Source organism: Pleurodeles waltl, chromosome 4_2, assembly GCF_031143425.1.
Source record: "Pleurodeles waltl isolate 20211129_DDA chromosome 4_2, aPleWal1.hap1.20221129, whole genome shotgun sequence".
Classification (NCBI taxonomy): Eukaryota; Metazoa; Chordata; class Amphibia; order Caudata; family Salamandridae; genus Pleurodeles; species Pleurodeles waltl.
In genome coordinates, this window is record NC_090443.1 from 623,704,580 (window position 1) to 623,727,680 (window position 23,101).

At 46.9% G+C, this 23,101-nt stretch overlaps 1 protein-coding gene across 2 annotated transcripts in view; it reads left to right on the plus strand.

Moving 5' to 3' along the window:
- The window catches only part of TTLL7 (tubulin tyrosine ligase like 7), a 950,867-nt gene that overhangs the window by 242,485 nt on the left and 685,281 nt on the right, over positions 1 to 23,101 (plus strand). For both annotated transcript variants that reach the window (XM_069232204.1, XM_069232205.1), the window contains one exon: positions 13,823 to 14,012. In XM_069232204.1, coding sequence (XP_069088305.1) covers positions 13,988 to 14,012 — 25 coding nt within the window. In that variant the 5' untranslated portion in view covers positions 13,823 to 13,987. The remainder of the gene's footprint in view (positions 1 to 13,822; positions 14,013 to 23,101) is intronic.

Below are 23,101 nucleotides of genomic sequence, written 5' to 3' on the forward strand. Positions count from 1 at the left end.
CCACGTCTCCCGATAAAAATGATACCTCACTTGTGTGGGTAGGCCTAGCGCCCGCGACAGGATATGCCCCAAAACACAACGTGGACACATCACAGAAAACAGAGCTGTTTTTAGCAAAGTGACTACCTGGAGATTTTGGCCTCTAGCTCAGCCGCCACCTAGGGAAACCTACCAAACCTGTACATTTCTGAAAACTAGAGACCTAGGGGAATCCAAGGAGGGGTGACTTGTGTGGCTCGGACCAGGTTCTGTTACCCTGAATCCTTTGCAAACCTCAAAATTTGGCTAAAAAAACACTTGTCCCTCAAATTTCTGTGGCAGAAAGTTCTGGAATCTGAGAGGAGCTACAAATTTCCTTCCACCCAGCGTTCCCCCAAGTCTCCCGATAAAAATGATACCTCACTTGCGTGGGTAGGCCTAGCGCCGGCGACAGGAAACACCCCAAAGCGCAACGTGGACACATCCTAAATTTTGGAAAAAAACAGAGGTGTTTTTTGCGAAGTGCCTACCTGTAGATTTTGGCCTCTAGCTCAGCCGGCACCTAGGGAAACCTACCAAACCTGTGCATTTCTGAAAACTAGAGACCTAGGGGAATCCAAGGAGGGGTGACTTGCGGGGCTCGGACCAGGTTCTGTTACCCAGAATCCTTTGCAAACCTCAAAATTTGGCTAAAAAAACACATGTCCCTCACATTTCTGTGGCAGAAAGTTCTGGAATCTGAGAGGAGCTACAAATTTCCTTCCACCCAGCGTTCCCCCAAGTCTCCCGATAAAAATGATACCTCACTTGCGTGGGTAGGCCTAGCGCCGGCGACAGGAAACACCCCAAAGCGCAACGTGGACACATCCTAAATTTTGGAAAAAAACAGAGGTGTTTTTTGCGAAGTGCCTACCTGTAGATTTTGGCCTCTAGCTCAGCCGGCACCTAGGGAAACCTACCAAACCTGTGCATTTCTGAAAACTAGAGACCTAGGGGAATCCAAGGAGGGGTGACTTGCGGGGCTCGGACCAGGTTCTGTTACCCAGAATCCTTTGCAAACCTCAAAATTTGGCTAAAAATACACATGTTACTCACATTTCTGTGGCAGAAAGTTCTGGAATCTGAGAGGAGCCACAAATTTCCTTCTACCCAGCGTTCCCCCAAGTCTCCCGATAAAAATGATACCTCACTTGTGTGGGTAGGACTAGCGCCCACGAAAGGAAAGGGCCCAAAACACAACGTGGACACATCACATTTTTTTATAAAAAGCAGTGCCTACCTGTGGATTTTGGCCTGTAGCTCAGCCGACACCTGAGGAAACCTAGCAAACCAGTGCATTTTTGAAAACTAGAAACCCAGGGGAATCCAAGATGGGGTGACTTGCGGGGCTCTGACCAGGTTATGTTACCCAGAATCCTTTGCAAACATCAAAATTTGGCCCAAAAAACACTTTTTCCTCTCATTTCGGTGACAGAAAGTTCTGGAATCTGAGAGGAGCCACAAATTTCCTTCCACCCAGCGTTCCCCTAAGTCTCTCGATAAAAATGGTACATCACTTCTGTGGGTAGGCCTAGCGCCCACAAAAGGAAATGGCCCAAAACACAACGTGGACACAACATATTTTTCACAGAAAACAGAGGTGTTTTTTGCAAGGTGCCTACCTGTGGTGTTTGGCCTGTAGCTCAGCCGGCCCCAGGGGGGGGGGGGGGGGGGCAGAAATGCCCTAAAATAAATTTGCCCCCCCAACCCCCACCCTCCCCCGTCGGGAGCGACCCTTGCCTACGGGGTCGCTCCCCCTGCGTGACATTGGCACCAAAAAACAAATCCCCGGTGCCTAGTGGTTTCTGCCCCCTTGGGGGCAGGTTGACCTAAAATCAGCCAATCTGCCCCCAAGGGGGGCAGAAATGGCCTAAATACAATTTGTCCCTCAGGGGAGCGACTTTTGCCTGATGGGTCGCTCCCTATCTCTAAAAAAAAAAAAAAAAGAAAAAAAAAAAGAAAAAAATGAAAAATTCCCCTGGCGCCTAGAGGTTTCTGCCCCCCCCCCCCCGGGGGGCAGATCGGCCTAATAATAGGCCGATCTGCCCCCCGGGGGGGCAGAAATGGCCTAAAATAAATTTGCCCCCCCAACACCCACCCCCCCCCCGGGAGCGACCCTTGCCTACGGGGTCGCTCCCCCTGCGTGACATTGGCGCCAAAAAACAAATCCCCGGTGCCTAGTGGTTTCTGTCCCCTTGGGGGCAGATTGACCTAAAATTGACAAATCTGCCCCCAGGGGGGCAGAAATGGTCTAAATACAATTTGCCCCCCCAGGGGAGCGACCCTTGCCTGATGGGTCGCTCCCCATCTCTAAAAAAAGAAACAACAAAAAAAAAAAAAACACAAAAAAAAAATTGCCCTGGTGCCTAGAGTGTTCTGCCCCCCCCCCCCCCCGGGGGCAGTTCGGCCTATTAATAGGCCGATCTGTCCCCCGGGGGGGCAGAAATGGCCTAAAATAAATTTGCCCCCCCCCACCCCCCCCCCCCCCCGGGAGCGACCCTTGCCTACAGGGTCGCTCCCCCTGCGTGACATTGGCGCCAAAAAACAAATCCCCGGTGCCTAGTGGTTTCTGCCCCCTTGGGGGCAGATTGACCTAAAATTGGCCAATCTGCCCCCAGGGGGGCAGAAATGGTCTAAATACAATTTGCCCCCCCAGGGGAGCGACCCTTGCCTGATGGGTCGCTCCCCATCTCTAAAAAAAGAAACAACAAAAAAAAAAAAACACAAAAAAAAAATTGCCCTGGTGCCTAGAGTGTTCTGCCCCCCCCCCCCCCCCGGGGCAGTTCGGCCTAATAATAGGCCGATCTGTCCCCCGGGGGGGCAGAAATGGCCTAAAATAAATTTGCCCCCCCAACCCCCATCCCCCCCCCGGGAGCGACCCTTGCCTACGGGGTCGCTCCCCCTGCGTGACATAGGCGCCAAAAAACAAATCCCCGGTGCCTAGTGGTTTCTGCCCCCTTGGGGGCAGATTGACCTACAATTGGCCAATCTGCCCCCAGGGGGCAGAAATGGTCTAAATACAATTTGCCCCCCCAGGGGAGCGACCCTTGCCTGATGGGTCGCTCCCCATCTCTAAAAAAAGAAACAACAAAAAAAAAAAAAGCAAAAAAATAATTGCCCTGGTGCCTAGAGTGTTCTGCCCCCCCCCCCCCGGGGGCAGTTCGGCCTAATAATAGGCCGATCTGTCCCCCGGGGGGGCAGAAATGGCCTAAAATAAATTTGCCCCCCCAACCCCCACCCCCCCCCCCGGGAGCGACCCTTGCCTACAGGGTCGCTCCCCCTGCGTGACATTGGCGCCAAAAAACAAATCCCCGGTGCCTAGTGGTTTCTGCCCCCTTGGGGGCAGATTGACCTAAAATTGGCCAATCTGCCCCCAGGGGGGCAGAAATGGTCTAAATACAATTTGCCCCCCCAGGGGAGCGACCCTTGCCTGATGGGTCGCTCCCCATCTCTAAAAAAAGAAACAAAAAAAAAAAAAACACACAAAAAAAATTGCCCTGGTGCCTAGAGTGTTCTGCCCCCCCCCCCCCGGGGCAGTTCGGCCTAATAATAGGCCGATCTGTCCCCCGGGGGGGCAGAAATGGCCTAAAATAAATTTGCCCCCCCAACCCCCACCCCCCCCGGGAGCGACCCTTGCCTACGGGGTCGCTCCCCCTGCGTGAGATTGGCGCCAAAAAACAAATCCCCGGTGCCTAGTGGTTTCTGCCCCCTTGGGGGCAGATTGACCTAAAATTGGCCAATCTGCCCCCAGGGGGGCAGAAATGGTCTAAATATAATTTGCCCCCCCAGGGGTGCGACCCTTGCCTGATGGGTCGCTCCCCATCTCTAAAAAAAGAAACAACAAAAAAAAAAAAACAAAAAAAAAAAATTGCCCTGGTGCCTAGAGTGTTCTGCCCCCCCCCCGGGGGCAGTTCGGCCTAATAATAGGCCGATCTGTCCCCCGGGGGGGCAGAAATGGCCTAAAATAAATTTGCCCCCCCAACCCCCACCCCCCCCCCCCCCCCGGGAGCGACCCTTGCCTACGGGGTCGCTCCCCCTGCGTGACATTGGCGCCAAAAAACAAATCCCCGGTGCCTAGTGGTTTCTGCCCCCTTGGGGGCAGATTGACCTAAAATTGGCCAATCTGCCCCCAGGGGGGCAGAAATGGTCTAAATACAATTTGCCCCCCAGGGGAGCGACCCTTGCCTGATGGGTCGCTCCCCATCTCTAAAAAAAAAAAAAGAACCAAAAAAAAAAACACAAAAAAAAAATTTGCCCTGGCGCCTAGAGGTTTCTTCCCCCCCTGGGGGCAGATCGGCCTAATAATAGGCCGATCTGCCCCCAGGGGGGGCAGAAATGGCCTAAAATAAATTCCCCTCCCCCCCAGGGAGCGACCCTTGCCTAAGTGGTCGCTCCCTTTGCGTGAAATTCACGCAAAGAAAAAACTCCCTGGTGTCTAGTGGTTTCTACCCCCCTTGGGGGCAGATTGGCCTCATCAAAATAGGCCAATCTGCCCCCAAGGGGGGCAGAAATGGGCAAAATATAATTTTCCCCCAAGGGGAGCGACCCTTGCCTAAGGGGTCACTCCCCACCAAAAAAAAAAAAAATGAAAAAAAAAAAAAAAAAATGGTCCCTGGTGCCTAGAGCCTAATAGTAGGCCGATCTGCCCCCAGGGGGGGCAGAAAAGGCCTTCCCGAAAATATGCCCCCCTGGGAGCGACCCTTGCCCAAGGGGTCGCTCCCTTTTGTCAATAACCATAAAAAAAAAAAAAAAATCCCTGGTGTCTAGTGGTTTCTACCCCCCTTGGGGGCAGATTGGCCTCATCAAAATAGGCCAATCTGCCCCCAAGGGGGGCAGAAATGGCCAAAATATAATTTTCCCCCAAGGGGAACGACCCTTGCCTAAGGGGTCGCTCCCCACCTCAATAAAAAAAAAATGAAAAAAAAAAAAAAAAAAAAAAAAAAGAGGTCCCTGGTGCCTAGAGGTTTCTGCCCCCCCTGGGGGCAGATCGGCCTAATAAGGCCGATCTGCCCCCAGGGGGGGCAGAAAAGGCCTTTTCAAAAAAATGCCCCCCCTGGGAGCGACCCTTGCCCAAGGGGTCGCTCCCTTTTGTCAATTTCTACGAAAAAAAAAAAAATCCCTGGTGTCTAGTGGGGTTTCAAAAACCGGATTGCAAGCAATCCGGCTTTTGAAACCCTCGGAGGGACTTCAAAGGGAAGGAAATACTTTTCCTTCCCTTTGAAGCCCCTCCGGGCCTCCCAAGTGATTGAAAAAGAAATGCTTTTGCATTTCTTTTTCAATCGCGCTGGAAGCAGAGCTTCCAGCGCGACGAGGGAGGCCCCTGTGACACATCAGCGCGCGCGCGCGCGCTGACGTCACAGGGGGGGTGGGGGGGGGGTCGGGGGTGGAAGGGGAAGGTCTTCCCCTTCCATCCCCGACTTGGGGGGGGGAGGGGGGTGCACGGGGGGCGCGCTAGCGCGCCCCCAAGTTCCCCTGTGCCATGGACGAGATGATCTCGTCCAAGGCACAGGGGAACTGTAGCCTTGGACGAGATCATCTCGTCCAAGGCACAGAAGAGGTTAAATGCAAAGCCTGCAAAAATGGAGAGAATATCAGTTTTATTAAAGTAGGAGGTAAAATCATACACTCTATCAGAGGCAAATACAATTGCAAAAGCGACCATGTGGTGTATATACTAAAATGCAGCTGTCCCAAAATGTATGTAGGCAGCACAAAATTGCAGGTACACCTAAGAATTTAGCAACATTTGAGGGCAATTTTAAATCGAGATGAGACTTACCCGGTAGCTAGACACATACATGAAGTACACGGAGGTAAAGTAGAGGAAATAATGTATAGCGTGATAGATGGAGTGAAAAAAGATGTTCGGGGAGGAGACAGAGAAAAACATTTAAGGAAATTAGAATCCAAATACATATTGGCATTTGATACTAAAGAGCCAAATGGATTGAATAGTAGTGAGGAGATGCACTTTCACTTATATTAATAAAGTAATTTTAGAGAGATCCATACTCACAAGGATTGATGAGAATATTTTGTCACTATATATGTATACATATATACACTAAGAAAATAAGTGTATATAAAGGAATGAATTTCATGTAGATCATCATTCAGCACGCATATTATTATTGAATCATAATGGTAATGAATTTGAAAAGGATCATTGACTGAATAGAGATAGTTGTATTTATGGATTATAGGCGAGGGTTAGTTTAACACATTTTATAAACACTGAAGAATTGACACTCGACAAGCTAATGCATTTTTACATTGTATATTTTCTAATTGTATTTAATTGCTGGTTAATTGAAATGTATGGTGAAAATTTGTGACTAAAACAGTTTTTCGCATGATATATGTTAATTGAGTTCATTGTAATTGGAGTATAAAAACCGAGCTAAAATGGCGGCTCACAGGTCGATGAAGGCGGCAACGCCGAAACGCGTCCCTGTAGGTGAATAAACATGATTGAATTCGTTGTGGCTGTGGAGTGCTGCCTTTTTCCTATATCCACGGAAGAGAAGTGTGTAATATATAGATGTATATACACACACACACATACATACACACATACATACAAACACACACACACACACACAGTTATATATATATCTATATATATGTACGCATACATATACATATTTAACCGTGAGTAAATATACATTTGTTAAACAGGATTAAAGAGTATATGTGTAATTTATTGTTATGACATAGTTGCGATACATATTTCCTAAAGAACTATACATATCTAGAATATACACATAATCAGATTAAAAATATTTATCAACACAGGCATATGCAGTCCATTGCTGTTTGAATATGGTGGTTATGAAGGAAAGAGACAACTCTTGAGTAGTCTTTTTAAGACAAGATAGGTATCTGTGGATCTTATATTTGGGGGTAATGAATTCCATAGTTTGGCTGCTTGAACGGAGAAGGATGTTCCATATATAGTCTTTTTCTTGTATGGTGGTGTTCTAAGGCAGGGTGCAATCTTGAGTGGAGGTTTCTTTGTTGAATGTATTTGGTTATTTTGTTTCTGATTAAAAAGCGGTCCTGTTCCATGTATAGCTTTGTGGGTGATAAAGCATCTTGAAGGTGGATCTTCTGGCAATGGGTAACCAGGGTAGTGCTCTCAAGGCAGGGGAGATGTGGACTTGTGGCTTTGCATGTAATAGTAGCCTGGCAGCAGAGTTCTGAATACGTTGTAGTTTTTTCATAATAGATAGAGATGATCCATGGTAGAGGCCATTGGCATAATCCAGTTTGGATAGTACAAGAGAGATAGTAGCTTGTACCTTGTGTGGAAATCCGAGGTGGGGGAAGATGCGTCACAGAGTCTTCAAGGTGATGAAGCATGTTTGTGCTAATTTGTCCACTTGGGCATTCATTATTAACTTGAAATCCATGGTAATTCCAAGGTTTTTAACTTCCTCGGATAATTGAGGAGGTGGTCCGAGATTATTAGGCCAAGTGCACAGTGGGTCATCTTTTTTCCAGTCACCACAAATGAGTATTTCCGTTTTGGAGGCATTAAGTTTGAGATGTCTCCAAGTCATCCACTGATCAATGGCTCGAAGACAACTGAAGATTTGTGAGTTTTCAATGTCTTTGGGGCCCTCCAATTTAAGTAATATTTGTGTGCCATCTGCATAGTTGTAGCATGTGAGATGAAAATCATTGATCATTTCTGGTAATGATATCATGTATATGTTGAAAAGAAAAGGTGAGATGATTGATCCTTGGGGGACCCTGCTTTTGTGAGGTACGGTTTGAACGAGAAGGGGAGAGAACAGATAATATTAGTTGTGTTTTAAAGGTAGGATGTAATCCAGTCGAGAACCGTCCCTTGTATGCCGGCTTTGTGGAGTCTTTGAATTAGGGTGTCATGGTCAATCGTATCAAAGGCAGCCGAGAGGTCCAAGAGAAGTAGTGCAGCAACTCCATTGCGGTCGAATAAGATCATCCCAGATTGCTATGAGTGCCAATTCAGTGCCTCTTCCTGGGTGGAATCCAGTTTGGTAGTCTGAAAGTATGGAATTGTCTTCAGTGAATTGTGACATCTGGGCGAATGCTGCTCTTTGTATGAGTTTGCCCAGGAAAGGTCCATTTGTGGTTGGTCTGTAGTTGTTGGGATCCTGTGGGTCTTGGTTTGTTTTCTTCAATAACAGTTGTATGTACGCCTTTTTCAGGTCTTCAGGAAAAGTTCCTGTAGTTAAAGAGTTTTTGAAGATTCTTACAGGTGTGACAGCAGAAGTTGATAAAAGAATGTTCTTGAAGATGTGTGGTAGACAAGGGTCAGAAGGGCTACTGGAAGGCCTGCTTGCATTGACCAAATTCATAAATACACCTTGTGATATTTGTTTGAAGGACTGTAGAGGTTGGGTTGGTTTGTTCTTAGATGGGATTTTAGGAAAGGGGTTGGTGCTGCTGGTTTTTTCTGTTTTATTTTTTTTCCTGTTTTAAATAGGAGTCCAATGTGTCTGCCTTGGTTATGTAATGAGCTGCCGGTTTATTTGTGAAAATTTGAGTAGTGGGATGACTTCCTTCCATGCATTCAGGCTTTCGAAATTCATTGAGAATTTTATAAAATTCTTTGGTTGCAGATTTAGCATTTTGAATTCTGTCTGAGAAGTACCTTTTTTGCTTATTTGATTGATGATTTGTATTTTCTGTTACGTTTGTGTAGCTGCAGTTTGTCTTGAATGTTGTTTGTTTTGAGCCAGGTCTGCTGCAATCTTCTGATTTGTTGCTTTATCTTTTTAAGTTATGTGTTTCTTCAAGGTGTTAGTTTTCTTTTGTCCTGTTTAGTTTTTTTCTGAGTGGTATTAGGATATTAAAAGCTTCCTTTAGCCACTCATAAAGTTTTGGAACAGAATTAATTGATCTAGATCTGTGTTGGCTGTTAGTTGTGTTTCTAAGTCATCAAAATTGAGTTTGCTCCATGGTCGATAGGTGCATGTATGTAAGTAGTTGTAGTGTGTGCTGATTTGTGGTGCTTTATGTCAGAAAGTTATGAAATAGTGGTCTGACCATTTGATTGGAGTGATGCTATGAATGGTAACTAGTTCAGGCTTAGCAAAAATGACATTTAGGATGTGTCTGGCGACGTGTGTGGGACTGTGTACAATATGATGTAGTTTCAATGTGACTAGGCCAGTGGTTATAGCTTTTGGAAGGGGGCATATTGGGTTTGTCAAACCAAATATTTAGGTCCACAATAATGCTTAGGTTTGAGTATAATGTAAAAAGGTTTGATACTGTATCTAGAAAAGCGTCTGGGAATGTTGAGTTGTTAGGTGGAGATCTGTGAAGGAGGAGAAAGTTACAGGAGGAAGTTGTAGTAGGGTGGCATCTGGTGAGGAGGGCTTCACAACCTTGTATGGAAATGTTGTCTGTTTTACTGAGATTTATTGCTTGTTTGAATATAATAGCTAGTCCACCTCCTCTCTTGCCTATACAGTTTGTTGTGATGGTTTGATTGCCCAGAAGAATGGCTTCATGCGACACTGTGGCCATGTCATCTCCCAACCACGATTTTGTTGTGAATAGTAAGTCAGGTTGTGTGTCTGTGAGCAGGTTGTAGATGTGGTGCTTGTTTTTTGTGAGTGATCGATCATTTATGATCTGGCAGTTTAGAAAAAGTGTGTTGGTGGCTATTTTGTTTTGTTTAGGAGAAGGGTGAGCAGTATATTTTGAGCTTGTAGCAGGTGTGTTGTTAGTTGTGATAGCTGTGTGAGGGTTATAATAGTCCTGTTTTTCAATATAGTGTTCCTCTTCCAGCAGGCTTAAGAAGCATTTTGTTGGGTCTGTGTGTGTTGGTGGTAAACTTGTGGTTGAGGGAGACATGAAGAGTGTACTTTTTTTGTAGGTTAGCCTTATTATATAATTGAGAAGGGGATGCAAAGTTGTTAAAAGTGGCATGTTGTTTATTTTGTTTGCATCTGTTTAATGTGGAAGGAGTATGGGTTGGGGGTGGTGGAGGAGCATGTTGATCATAATGTAAGGCTCTAAACTGTGCAATGGATGAGAAGCTGGTGAATGAGTGTTGCTGTGTTGGGGTGCAAGTGGTAGATGTTTGTGAAGAGTGAGAATGTAGGGGTAAAGATTGGTCAGAATTTGTATTCTTGGTGTAGTCATGAGGTTGGGAGTGGGTGTGATGGAAAGTATAATGAAAGTTTGTGTTATTTTGATGTGCCGATGTGTGTGGTTTGTCTTGTTTTTGTGGAATAGTGAGAGGGGCTATAGATATAGTGGTTTTCTGTGAAGGATTTGAATGTGAGTTAGTACTGGTGAGTGGTATTAGAGTATTACAGGCGGTGTTGATGTCTTCTGGAGATGAGTGTATGAGGTATGTAAGATGGGATGTGTACTGCAGCAAAAGCAATCCCCTAATGTTATAATGCACTGTTTAGTAGCTTCATTGTAGTTCCAGTGACAATTTCTATGTGTTACATCTGGGTGGCAGTCTGATGCATCTTTTATAGGTAACTGCATTCTAGATGCACATAGACATCCACTCACTGTACCTATGTCACAACTATCAAGCAAGGAGTCTACCATCTCTCACTGAGTGTGCAGCCCCTCTGGAATGCAATGCAGAATCTAAATCTTGTTGGGGTGCACTTTTTATCTAGTGCTCTTAGATTCTGTCATCAGTTTCTCCTGGAGATGTCCTCTGAATATCTGGGTCATATCGGAGTTCTAACAATACTAAGATTTCGCCAAATAATTCTCTTATTTTCCAGCTTCCAGCAGGCTTGCCAACGCCAACAACATCTTCCTAGGGGACTCTTTATTATGTCTTCTAGCTTTCCTTGCTCATCATGACCCTCACTCATTTAGTAAGCAACAATCTAGACCACCTCATTGGTTACCTTACTCACTTATCTTCCAAGATGCTAGATTTCGCAATTGGTCAGTTTGCTAGTTCACTTCAATTCATATCACTATGTTATTGCAATGGACAATCTGAATCAACTTGATATTCAAAGAAGAACCTTAAAACAACTTTCAATAGAAAATGTCCCAGCAAACCCTTCTCACTATCCCAGACTAATTTATAGAAGGCACCATCACTCTGCTTCGGACACCCATCATGGCTATCCAGACCTTTAATGCCTAACATAAACAAAACTATGAATGTCCACAACAGGCCAAGATAATTGAAAAGCTCATCAACACCCAAAGGTAAATGAAAGGTTTTGAAAAGCTATGGAATCATAATCACATTTATTCATAATGTCCGAACAAAAACTTGATATTACTCCAGGAAAGGATGGCATCCACCCATAAACTAACATCTAATCCAACAAGCAGAAAAAGCTCTACAATACTGTCCATTACTGAATCATACCCCTCCCCGAAACCTCAGTCACTTCATCAAAAAGATCGATTAATCAAGCACATCATTGACATTACTCATAACACTTCTGACAAAACCCAATCTGTTCTTGAACTAGGCTCAGATTAAACATTACTTAGATGATTCCATAAATGTCTTCAAATCACTACTAACTTCATCTTCACAACATGGCCACTCTCAACATCATCGATAAATCTCTAGCCACTGAATCTCTTAGACCCTTGCTTTACATTGTCAATTCCCCCCTCACAATGTATACGCTTTCAAACCTAGGGCCAGATGTATCACGCCGTTTGCATGGCACAAACTGCGAAAAACGTAGTTTGCGCCATGCAAACTGCCTCACACGATGCACATGCTGAAATTGCGAGCCGTACCGACTCGCAATTTGGGAATGCGAGTCGCAAATAGGAAGGGGTTTTCCCTTCCTATTTGCGACTCGCATCGCCATGCTGAATTGCTTTGTGTCCGCGAATGCGGTCGCAAACCAACTCGCAGTTACCACCAGTGTCACACTGGTGGTAACTCATTCGCAAAAGGGAAGGGGTCCCCATGGGAACCCTTCCCCTTTGGGAATGTCGACAAAATTATTTTTTCAGAGCAGGCAGTGGTCCTATGGACCACTGCCTACTCTGAAAAATACGAAACCAAATGGTTTTGGTTTATTTTTCATTTTGCAACTCGTTTTCCTTTAAGAAAAACGGGCTGCAAAATGAAAAAAAAAACTGCTTTATTTATAAAGCAGTCACAGACATGGAGGTCTGCTGACTACAGTAGGCCACAATCCCTGTGAGTGCAGGGACTCGCTATGGGGTCGCAAAATGCGACCCACATCATGAATATTGATGAGGTGGGTCTTTGCGACCCCATAGCTAGTCGCAGAAGGTGTCTGAGACACCGTTCTGCATCCTGAATTGCGACTTGCAAATTGCGAGTCTCTCTGACTCGCAATTTGCGAGTCGCAATTCATGGATTTCCTACATCTGGCCCTAAGCCTCTCTCACCCTTGCAGAATATTAAGCAAAGTACCACAGGCTCTCTGACTGGTCCTTTCATACTGTAAGTCAATGGGGAATTGAAACTCCACCTCTCCAGGTAACTTCTTTCTCAGTCCTCTGAACCTAAGTGGCTAATGCAGAACGATACTGTGGGACAACCTGAACCCACCTCCTAACATCTAAAACGCTCTTACCCTACGAGCCATTTGGAGAGAGCCTGAGAGCAATTGTGAGTTTTGTTTACAGGAGGAGACTTTGTCTCATCCAATACACACCTACACTGCAATTGATCATTGAGTGTGAAGTCCCCAGAGAGGGAGATAAGGCACACAGACCTGCAAAAATATCTATCTTATATATGTAACATGTATGTAAATGTGCTAAGATTGCATAAAAATCCCACCTTCCTTGCAACCTTTACTGCTTCACTTATACTGCAGTCACCATTAGGGATATTTATGAAAAGTCATATGTTTTAGGTGACCACATCAAGAACTGTCTCATCCCACATACCACTGCTGCTGTGCTGTTTGCCGCCACTCACTGCCTGGATAAGTGAGTTTTTCACTTCTTCTGCAGTGACAGCCAAAAGTCATTGCTTCCCCAGGTACAAATGTGTACTTTTCCATGATTATAATTGTGGGATTAAAGCCAGATGTATTAGCATTGCCAGTGCCAGTGCTCGGCATAGAAATAGGGCTGGAAAATAATAGGCTAAAAAATGATGATAAAGCCAGCTTGAAAGAGTGTTTGGTAAAAATATTGAGTCCACAATATCTTGTGGACAAACATTGTGTCAATAATATCATGAAGGTACGTTTCTATGGGAAAGCAACATTTTACTATTGTTAACTCCACCTAAATGTACCTTGACAAAATATATATCTTCAAGGTACATAGATAAAGTTTATACTTACCTAATTGCATTTACCTTCTAGATATGTCGATCCTCGATATTTGTGACCCGATATTCTGTCCACACAATAATTTTGTCCTTGATATTCTGTTAGTGATACCTTTAAAAGTTCATTCATAGTTGCTAGAGTTTCTGTTAATCATCCATTAATTGCTATTTCATCCGAAGGTGGAATTTGTCATTTTTCCATACCGCATTATGCATCATTACAACTTTCCTGTTTTTCAAAGTATGTTGTTTACCCACTGTATACTAGTACGTCTTTCCGTTTGGCTTTTGTTTCTGTTTTTCATCCTTTAAAAACAATATTTGAGCAGATTTGTTAGTTAAAAACAACTCCTTTTCTCAGTTTCACAAACCTTCATGAAGTATCTTGCATACTACACTTTGGGTGCATTTTTGTTTTGACAGAGTTTCAAAGTGTAGATAAGAACCCCTTTGCTGCATGACATGAATGATTAATGCATCTGTTGTACAAACCTGTGCTTTCTCTGATGGCAGTTTTCCTATTGTCTTTTTCAGACACTGCAGTGGAAAGGCATCCAGAGGTCTGTCAGAGATTGAAACTTGTTTCCCATTGAGATGTTTTGACATAGGGATTAAGCACATTCGCATGTGGAATCTTTCTCATTTCTAGGGAGTGTGACATAAAATAGACACTGTGCTAATGCACCTCCCACAGGCATAATGCCATCACTGCCTAATGAGCAAGGTATGTTTCTTTCTCAGCTATTGCATTGTCTTTTTTCAGCATGAATTGTTCATTTTTTAAAACAAAAAGTAGATATAGGGACTTTATAAATCACCTACCTGTAGTTTATAATATGTTTATAACAAGTTTGAAAAAATGGATTGTAACTACTAGGACATGAATAAAAATATTCTACTTTGTTTTTTTTTGCTAAATCGCAATGGTTAGTGCACATTGTCGGCCCTCATTACGAGTGTGTTGGTCCGAGGACTGCAACACTTGTGCTAACGGTTGGACCGCCACACTCCAGGCGGTCCGACCGCCACATTACAACCTTGGCGGGTGGACCCACCTAAAGACCGCAGTCCCTGCTGGGAACATAGTTCCTGATGTGGTGATGTGGCCTGAGCTGTACTCTAGGGTGGAGCTGAACTCAGCACCATCTGGCTGATTACAACAGAGCTTTCCACCAGCCTTTCCATGATGGGACCCTGCCATGGAAAGGCTGGCAGAAAGCCAGTGCCGGGGGCCATAGGTGGGCCCCTGTTCTACCCATGCCCATGGCATGGGCAGTGCAGGGCCCCCCTGCCCTGCACCTTTGGAATGCTCACTGCTTTGCAGACAGTGCTCATTCTGTCGGTGCTGTGTGCTATGATATTGGCCTCTGTTCCCTTAAGTGAGCCGAGACCAATATCATAGCACTGTTATAATATGCTGTGGGGGACGTCACTGCCATGGCAGTGGCATCCTGCCCACGAGTTTGGCGGTCCTGCGGTGGGACCACCAAACTCATAATGAGGGCCTTAATCTTTAATGAGGAAATGTTTGCAATTCTTTATTACTTAAAAAATAGAAGAAAACTCTCTTTATTTGCAAAGGCTCTAACCTTGTAAACTTGACAATGAAAGGCTCCATGATACCTACCACTTACACACAAACTCATTAGGTGTGGCCTGCATTTTGAACTGTAAGCTAGAAACATTGGGTTTGTCAATGCCTGTTAGCAGTAACACAGCAGCATTATGAGAAGGGGATGCCATACTTACTGAACAGCATTAAAAAAGAAACATACACACGGAATTAAATCAGTGATCGCACATGCACTACTTTTAGTATGGTTTAGGTATTAATTGGTTATAAGCAGTCCACTCAAACCTTGAACCTAAAGACATTGGAAAAACATAATAAAGCAAGTTAGAAGGCAAACATGCTGAAAGACATAACAAGCAACAAATATAAATGACACACTTTGAAAAGCTGTTATTTAACTGACTGTCAAGATATATACATCACATAAGTACAAATATTAGACAGTGGCGGCTGCTGTATAAGTCAAGGAGGGGTTGTGAGTGGGAGGAGGATGAGCGATGGGGTGAAGAAACCACTTATCTTGCGCCTCCCGTCTCCCTTTGCTGTCTCCTGCTGCCTCACACCTCCTGTGGTGTCCCAGATGGGACACCAGCAGAGGCTCCCCAGCAATCCTGGTGCTGCTTACATGCTAAACATAGCATGTAAGCAGCGTCAGGATTGGTCTGAGCGGCAATGACTCCCGCTCAGACACAAGTTTGTGTTGAGTGCGCATGTGTGTTTGGCCGGCCTGAAACGGCCGGCCAAGCACACTAGCTCACTTAGTGCACTCTCCCTGCCCCCCGTGGCCGAGCCCCGCCCCTCCCTGCACCTGCTGGCTGAGCTAGCAGATGAAAAATGAAAAAATAAAACAATAGCATGCTATCATTTTATTTTTCATCTGCTGGCTCATCCAACAGGGTGATGCCCCTTCACCACTGCGGAGGAGCCGTCCCTGATATTAAAGCTCAGTGTCCTGCAAATCACAGAAAACATGAACTTTTAAGTCCTTTCCTGTGGTTTGTTATATCACTAGAGTCAATGTAGTCTCAGAGGTAGGTGTTTTGTTTTCTGAATTTTCCCAGAGATAATAGTTTGTGTGGCTTTATACGCTAGATTCTTAAAGGAAATGTTCTGTATTACACAAATACTCCAGTGTGCTTAATACCACTGACGCCTTTCGACCTGCTTGATATGAGACATGCAAAGTGTGTGCTGTGAACAAAAGGCAATGCATTTTTAAATTTAAATATCCATTCATTGCATGTGTGTCCCTTCTCACACCAAAAAAACATAATAGTCAGGGCGTGGCCAAGATGGCCGCCGAGTAGGAGCGTTTTCCCGGAGTTCTGCTGTCGGACTATGTAGCAGACCGGACACCCAAATACATCATCCGGGGTGTGGCAGCACTCCCTGTGTCCCTTGAAGGCCCCTGAGTTTGGTTGGGGGCAGCGGGCCCCATGCTCGGATGCTGTAACCGCGCGGAAGGGACTGCGGGTTGCCAGAGGTGTGGGCCACGACAGGCCGCTGCTGGAGCGGTGGGAAGATGGCGGCCGTGAGGTGACCCGGAGTGTGGACCCCCCTACACTATGAGCCCGGACATCTCCGGGCAGACGGTGAAGTAGTGAGGGGCAGAGAAGGGGCCGACTGAGGCGGCCGCTGGGGCCCAGACAGAACCTGGTGTGGAGCGTGGAGAAAGAGCCCCAACGGTGAAGACTTCTGCGGGGAGGAGAAGGAGGGGGTCCGCGCTGTGCACGCCCATATGCCACTGGACGGCCTTGTTCATTGGATGGGCCGTGGAGCACTGTGAGCCTGGTCAGTGGAGCAGGACGAGCGTGAAAGAAAGGGGACAGGTGCTCACGACATAGAGGCCCCTGAGGGGTAGCGGTCCCCGCCAGAGCGTGTAAAACTTGGACAATCAGGAGCAGGTGAGGAGCCATGGCTGAGGCCTGAGCAGCGCTGGATGTGCGGCCGAATGCTGCAGTTGAGCAGAATGGAGGTGATCGGGCCTACTGACCCAGAGTGCTGGGCCAACTCAGACCAAAGGAAGAGGACATTTCAGGAGCGGGGCCCCGGGTGGAGCGGGACGGGGGCCAGCTGGCGTGGGCTGCTGCATATTTGAAAGAACACGCTACTCTTGGCCGCTTAATCATGGGATAGCAAAGCCCACGCAGACATCAGCGCAAACGGGATCCCCAGAACAAGCGAGTGGGCCAAGGCAGCAACAGGAGGATGGTGGACCAAATAAAGGCCTTAACAGGACATGGACTACAAAGAATGGCGTCTCAGAGACACACTAAGAAGGAGGGCTCCCTCAAAGACCTCTTCAATAAAACCCCTGCCAAAAAGGCGGCACAGTCTGGGATTCCGGAGATGGAGGGTGGAGAGGCGGCTGGGCCGGGGCTATCGGAAGGAGCCTTTGACAAGAGCATTCATGGAACAACTCTTCGGTTCCTTACGTGAAGATTTCGCAACACTGAAGCGAGAAATAGCGGCAGAAATTAAAGACCTTAAGAGAGAGGTGGTCGACCTGGGACAGCGTGTGGACACAATAGAACAGATGCATGACGCACGAGAGAAGGAACTGCACTGTCACAGGAGAGAACTCCTCACCCTACAAGACAAAAATCAAGAATTGCAGTATCAAATAGAGGACCTAGAGAATAGATCACGTCACTCTGACATTCGACTAAAAGGAGCACCTGTGCAGGCAGTGAAGGGTGCCCTGGAGTATTTTGTGGTGCGTCTTTCTTGCCACGTGGCCCCGGCCCTGAAGGAGCAGAACATTGTGCTTGACAGAATGCATAGAGCTGGCTATCCTGCTCGCATGCTGGGCCAGGCTCAGGACATACTAACCTGTCTGCATTACTATAAACAGTGAGAGGTCATAATGACAGCGGTCCACAACACAGCAACCATTGAGTTTGAGGGCCATTGGATCGGCCTGTTTCAAGACTTATCGAAGATAACGCTGCAGCGACGTAGGTCGCTCCGACCTGTGACAGACCACCTCAGAGAGAAAGGTATCAGATATAAATGGGGCCACCCCTTCCGGCTCCACTTTACCTGGCAAAATGAAACTCGTAGCATCCGCAGATTGGAAGTGGTGCAGGGACTGCACCTTGGAGATCAGGCCCAGAAATCAGCATCACAGGCACAACTGCCAGGAACAAATGGGGGATGCACAAAAACACACAACTGACGACATGAAACTCACAAACCCTCAACGGTTGAGAGTCAAAAGGAGAGGGCGGCACTGCTCAGAAGTCTACGCAGCCAGGATAACGCATCAGAAGCTGACTCAGACCACTGAGATGACCTGGCTTGCTGTGTGGGATCTCCTTCTCTTCCCACACTGATGCTTCTTGGATAACTTCAGCTGGTAGTCCACAAGATGGTACAGGCAAAGAGACAATAGACTGGGAAAACCGGTTGGCGGAGCTCCTATCTATCGGTGTAGTGTTTGAACTCCCAATGGACTGATTAACAGGCAGGGACCACCAGATTTGTTAATGACTGTTCCCAGGCGGGGAACGCTGTTAATAGTTTATCCCATATTAAATGTTCATTTCTTACTACCTTCCCACATTATCCTAGAGGGGGTGGCACCATCTTATCTTATCATTCCTGGGCACATGCATGGGGACACTCCTACACTGCACCAGTCATAAGACGTACAGCACAGCGACACCTATCAACTTCCCCACTGATAACCGTACTTAGGCCCTCATTAGGACCCTGGCGGTCTGGGGTAATTTGGGGAAAGGTACTGCTAACAGGCTGGCGGTACCTTTTCACAAATTATGACATTGGCGGTTTGGCTCAAGCCAAGCCAAACTGCCAATGTACCACTCTGTCCGCCAGGGTGGTAACAGCTGCTGGGCTGGAGACTTCAGTCTCAAGCCCAGCGGCCGTCACAATCCCACCCTCAGAATTATGACCCCACCTACCACCATGGTTTTCGTGGCAACCGTACCGCCACGAAATCCATAACGGTAGGCGCTATCAGTGCCAGGAAATTCCTTCCCTGTCACTGATAGGGTCTCCTCTGCCCCCCTCACCCGTCCTCCCCGACCCTCCCCCTCCCTCTCCTGACCCCTGCACATTTAGACACCCACACGCGCACACACATACACACATACACACATACGCACATGCATACCCACATCCACCCACGAATGCACACATACATACCCACACACCGCAACACACACTAACATAAATTGTCGCACACACGCATTCACAACACACAACATACACGTACACTCCCAGTTAGGCACTCATTCAATGCGACTCACACGTGGATGCACGCATTCATAAACAGAACCCCCCCAACACACACAACACCCTCCACCCCCCTCTCCTGTCAGAGAACCTGACTTACCTTCTTGCTGGGGGTCCTCTGGCTGGAGACGGGATTGCTCATGATACGTCAGGCGGTGTTTTACTGCTGTGGCGCTGCTGCTGACAGCAGCGCCACCCTACCCTCATCCGCCACCATGACCGTCGGCTGTATTCCGCCAGCCTTCTGGCGGAATTCCGTTGAGGGTCATAATGTGGGTGGGTGGCTGTTAGCCACGACAACGGTATGTTGGCTGCCGTCGCCTTGGCGGTAGGCGGCAGTTACCGCCAATGTTGTAATGAGGGCCTTAGTCTTAATGTAAGAGGCCTTATTGCCCCAGTGAAGAGACAGGCCCTTCTGCTGCAGCTTAGAGACCTGAAGAGCAATATATATCTACTACAGGAGACACACTTACTTTGCCAGGACTGGAAAAAAATGAGGACGTGCTGGTTTGACTGTCAGTTCCATTCATCGGGTCCCGGACAACGGGCAGGGGTGGCGATCTTGCTGGCCACAAATTTCCCAGGGAAAGTGATTCAGGGGCAGGCTGAGATTCCTGGGAGGCTTCTTTCTCTATAAATTGACATGCAAGCGCACAGACTGACGATAGCTAACATTTATGGGCCAAATGAGCACCAAGGATGCCTCCTAAAAGATGCATTGGGAAGGGTCCTAGAAACATCGGACGAAGATATTGTAGTGGGTGGATATACCCCCAGATCCCCACTTAGACAGGTCCATCCAGAGATATGGACAGACAGGTGCCTTCACACAGGGTTTTCAGGAATGGCTTGAGGGGGCTGGACTGACTGACATGTGGTGTCAGCACCACCCAGCGGACAGAACATACTCTTTCTTCTCGGCTGCCCATCAGACATATGCCAATATAAACCTTTTCCTCACTGCTACACATATTACCACTCTGTCCACCACTGCAATTGGAGTGGCCTCAATCGCACATAATTCCCTGCTCACGCTCTCCCTTGCTCTATCCGCCTCCACACCAAGTATATGACACTGGCGTCTTAACATAACACTCTTAGTGTATAAGGATACCCTGGCAGAAATTGAGGACACTCTAAGCCACTTTCTAACTATAAATGATACCCCCACAACCAATATCACGACCCTTTGGGAAACCTTTAAAGCAGTTATTAGAGGTCAGTTCATAGCGATAGCAGCGAGACAGAATGCCGTACGTCGTAATAAGCATCAACAGCTAGAAGATGACATAAGGGCCCTAGTGGTGGCACATAAGCAGACTGGGTTCCTGGCCACAAGGAGGCAGATCACCACACATCGGAAACAGCTAAGGGCTTTGGATGAGGATAAGGTGGAATACGCCCTACTCCGAACTAAGCAAAGGTTCTATGCTGGGGGAAACAGGGCAGGTCGTCTACTTGCCCATAGACTCCGTACGCAGGCCACGGAGCAGCGGTACACTGACATGTCAGGAAGAGCTGATCCGTCAACAGTTCGAGCGGTTCTACTCAGACTTATATTCCGTGGAGGAGATCAACTATAAAGGTATGGCAGACTATCTGGACTCCGCTCCTTTGGCCCTACTTCCGCCTGTAGAAAGTGCCACTTTGGAGAGAGATAGTACACCCACAAAAGGCCTTGTGAACATACACCGGCTACAGCTGGGTAAAGCTCCAGACGCAGATGGATTTGGAGTGGAATTTTATAAATCTTTCGGCACTAAGCTAGCCCCTGTGCTGGCCAGGCTTTACAATGGGCTCATCCCATTCCCTTCCACCTGCAATGCAACTGTGTATAGTGACAGTCATCCCCAAACCATGGAAAGACCCACAGCTCTGCTTCTCTTACTGACCCATCACATTACTAAATGTGGAAGCGAACATCTTCACGGGGATCTTAGCACATAGGCTGAACCTGCACATGCAGGATCTGGTAGACCTGGACCAAACCGGGCTCATACCTGAACGGTCCTGTAGCGATAACACTAAGAGACTATGCCACTTACTGGACAAGGTTCATCGCTCTAAAATTCCTGCTCTCCTTCTCTCCATTGACGTAGAAAAGGCCTTTGACCACATACACTGGCAGCATCTCCATGCAGTCTTAAGGAAAATTGGGCTTGGTACCAGGTTCCATGAGTGGATTCGATACAATTACGATAAACTTAGAGCCATGGTCACTGTGAATGGAGGATTATCCCAACAATTCCCCATCTTAAGGGGCACTCGACAAGGATGCCCCCTTTCACCTTTATAATTTGCCTTATATATAGTCCTTTGCTGTGCATATACAGCAGCACACGGATATTTCTGGTGGTAGATCGCACAAATTGGCGCTATAAGCAGACGATATGCTTCTATAACTTACCCAGCCTCAGACTTCTCTCTCCGGGGTCATGGCGGAACTAACGATTTTTGATAGGGTATCAGTTTTTTAAACCAACCTCGCTAAATCGTCCATATTGAACCTCACTACTCCAGAAATTGAAAGGACATCCCTGGAGGCTACTCTCCCCTTCTCGTAGGGTGCACGGGGGATTACATACTTGGGCCTGCAGATACTCCCCACCATAGAGGCAATGATAGACAGTAACTACAATAGGATACTCAACACTACACGCCCAGACCTAGCAAAGTGGAAGACACATGGCCTCTCCAGGCTGGGCTGCCTAGCCGCGGTCAAGATGACACTCCTGCCTAAGATACTCTACCTTATTCAGACACTGCCACTGCAGCCGCCCCCTAACCTTCTATACAAAATGCAAATGATTATCTGGGAGTACATTTGGAACAGTAAGAGGGCTAGAATGACCAAGGCTCAGGCATACCTTCCGCAGACCGAGGGAGGGCTGGGAGTCCTACACCTATTGAGCTACTATTATTCTGCACAGCTGCGCTACATGGTTGAATGTAGCCGGCCCCTGACAGAGAAATACTGGTGTTTTATCGACCAGGCGGTGGTAGGAGTCCACATCTGGAAGGTACCATGGATGCCCAAGAAACACCGCCCACTAGGAGAGTATGTTTCACCGATTTTGAGGGCCATGATGGGAGCATGGGACAAAGTACAGGTTCTTAAAGGGCTCTCCATGTCGGCCTCCCCAACAGACACCGATCATGGGCAACCCAGACTCCCCCCCTGCACTTGGTGACCCTGCCTTTATACCTTGGCAGGAGGCGAACAGCAAGAGGATAGGCAACCTTTTCAACAAGGACAGAGTCATGGACTTCCACAGCCTCCAAGCAGGGTACGGCCTCCCAACATCTGCATACTGGCAATTCATGGCTGTTCACCACTGGGTGACCTCGCCTGCAGTACGTCCGCATGCGAGCTGACCCCTTACGCGATTTGAACAGTGGTTACTGACCAAAGACAAGCCACTCTTGTCTGACATTTATGCTTTACTGCTCGCACCAACCACACTCTTCATAACACCAGCGAGGCACAGATGGGAGAGAGAATGCGAGTGTACATTCACAGACAAGGAATGGTGCAATGTCCTTCACTGGGCATGGGTCACCGCGCAAGCCACGAACACTAAAGAAATGTTTTTGAAAATAGCCCATTACATATACTATACACCTGCACAGGTGGCCAAGTGGAGGGTGCAAGGCGACGGCAAATGCTGGCGTCGGTGCGGACAGGAAGGTACACTTACACACATATTATGGCACTGCCCAAAGATCGCCTCTTTTTGGCATTCCATCCTCCAAGCAATAAATGACATACATTTTTTTTTTTTAAGATCTCTTTTATTGCTTTATAATTGCATGAAAACGCATACAGAACAAAATAACTTCCCATCTTTTTGTAATCTCCCCTCCCCCTCCCTCTCCCTTTTCGCACTTCTCATCAATTATACAGAGGTGTTTGTTTGGTTCACAAATGAGTCACTTATTTGGTTTCTTGTACGATCTTCAATTGGAATATCTTGGTCAAC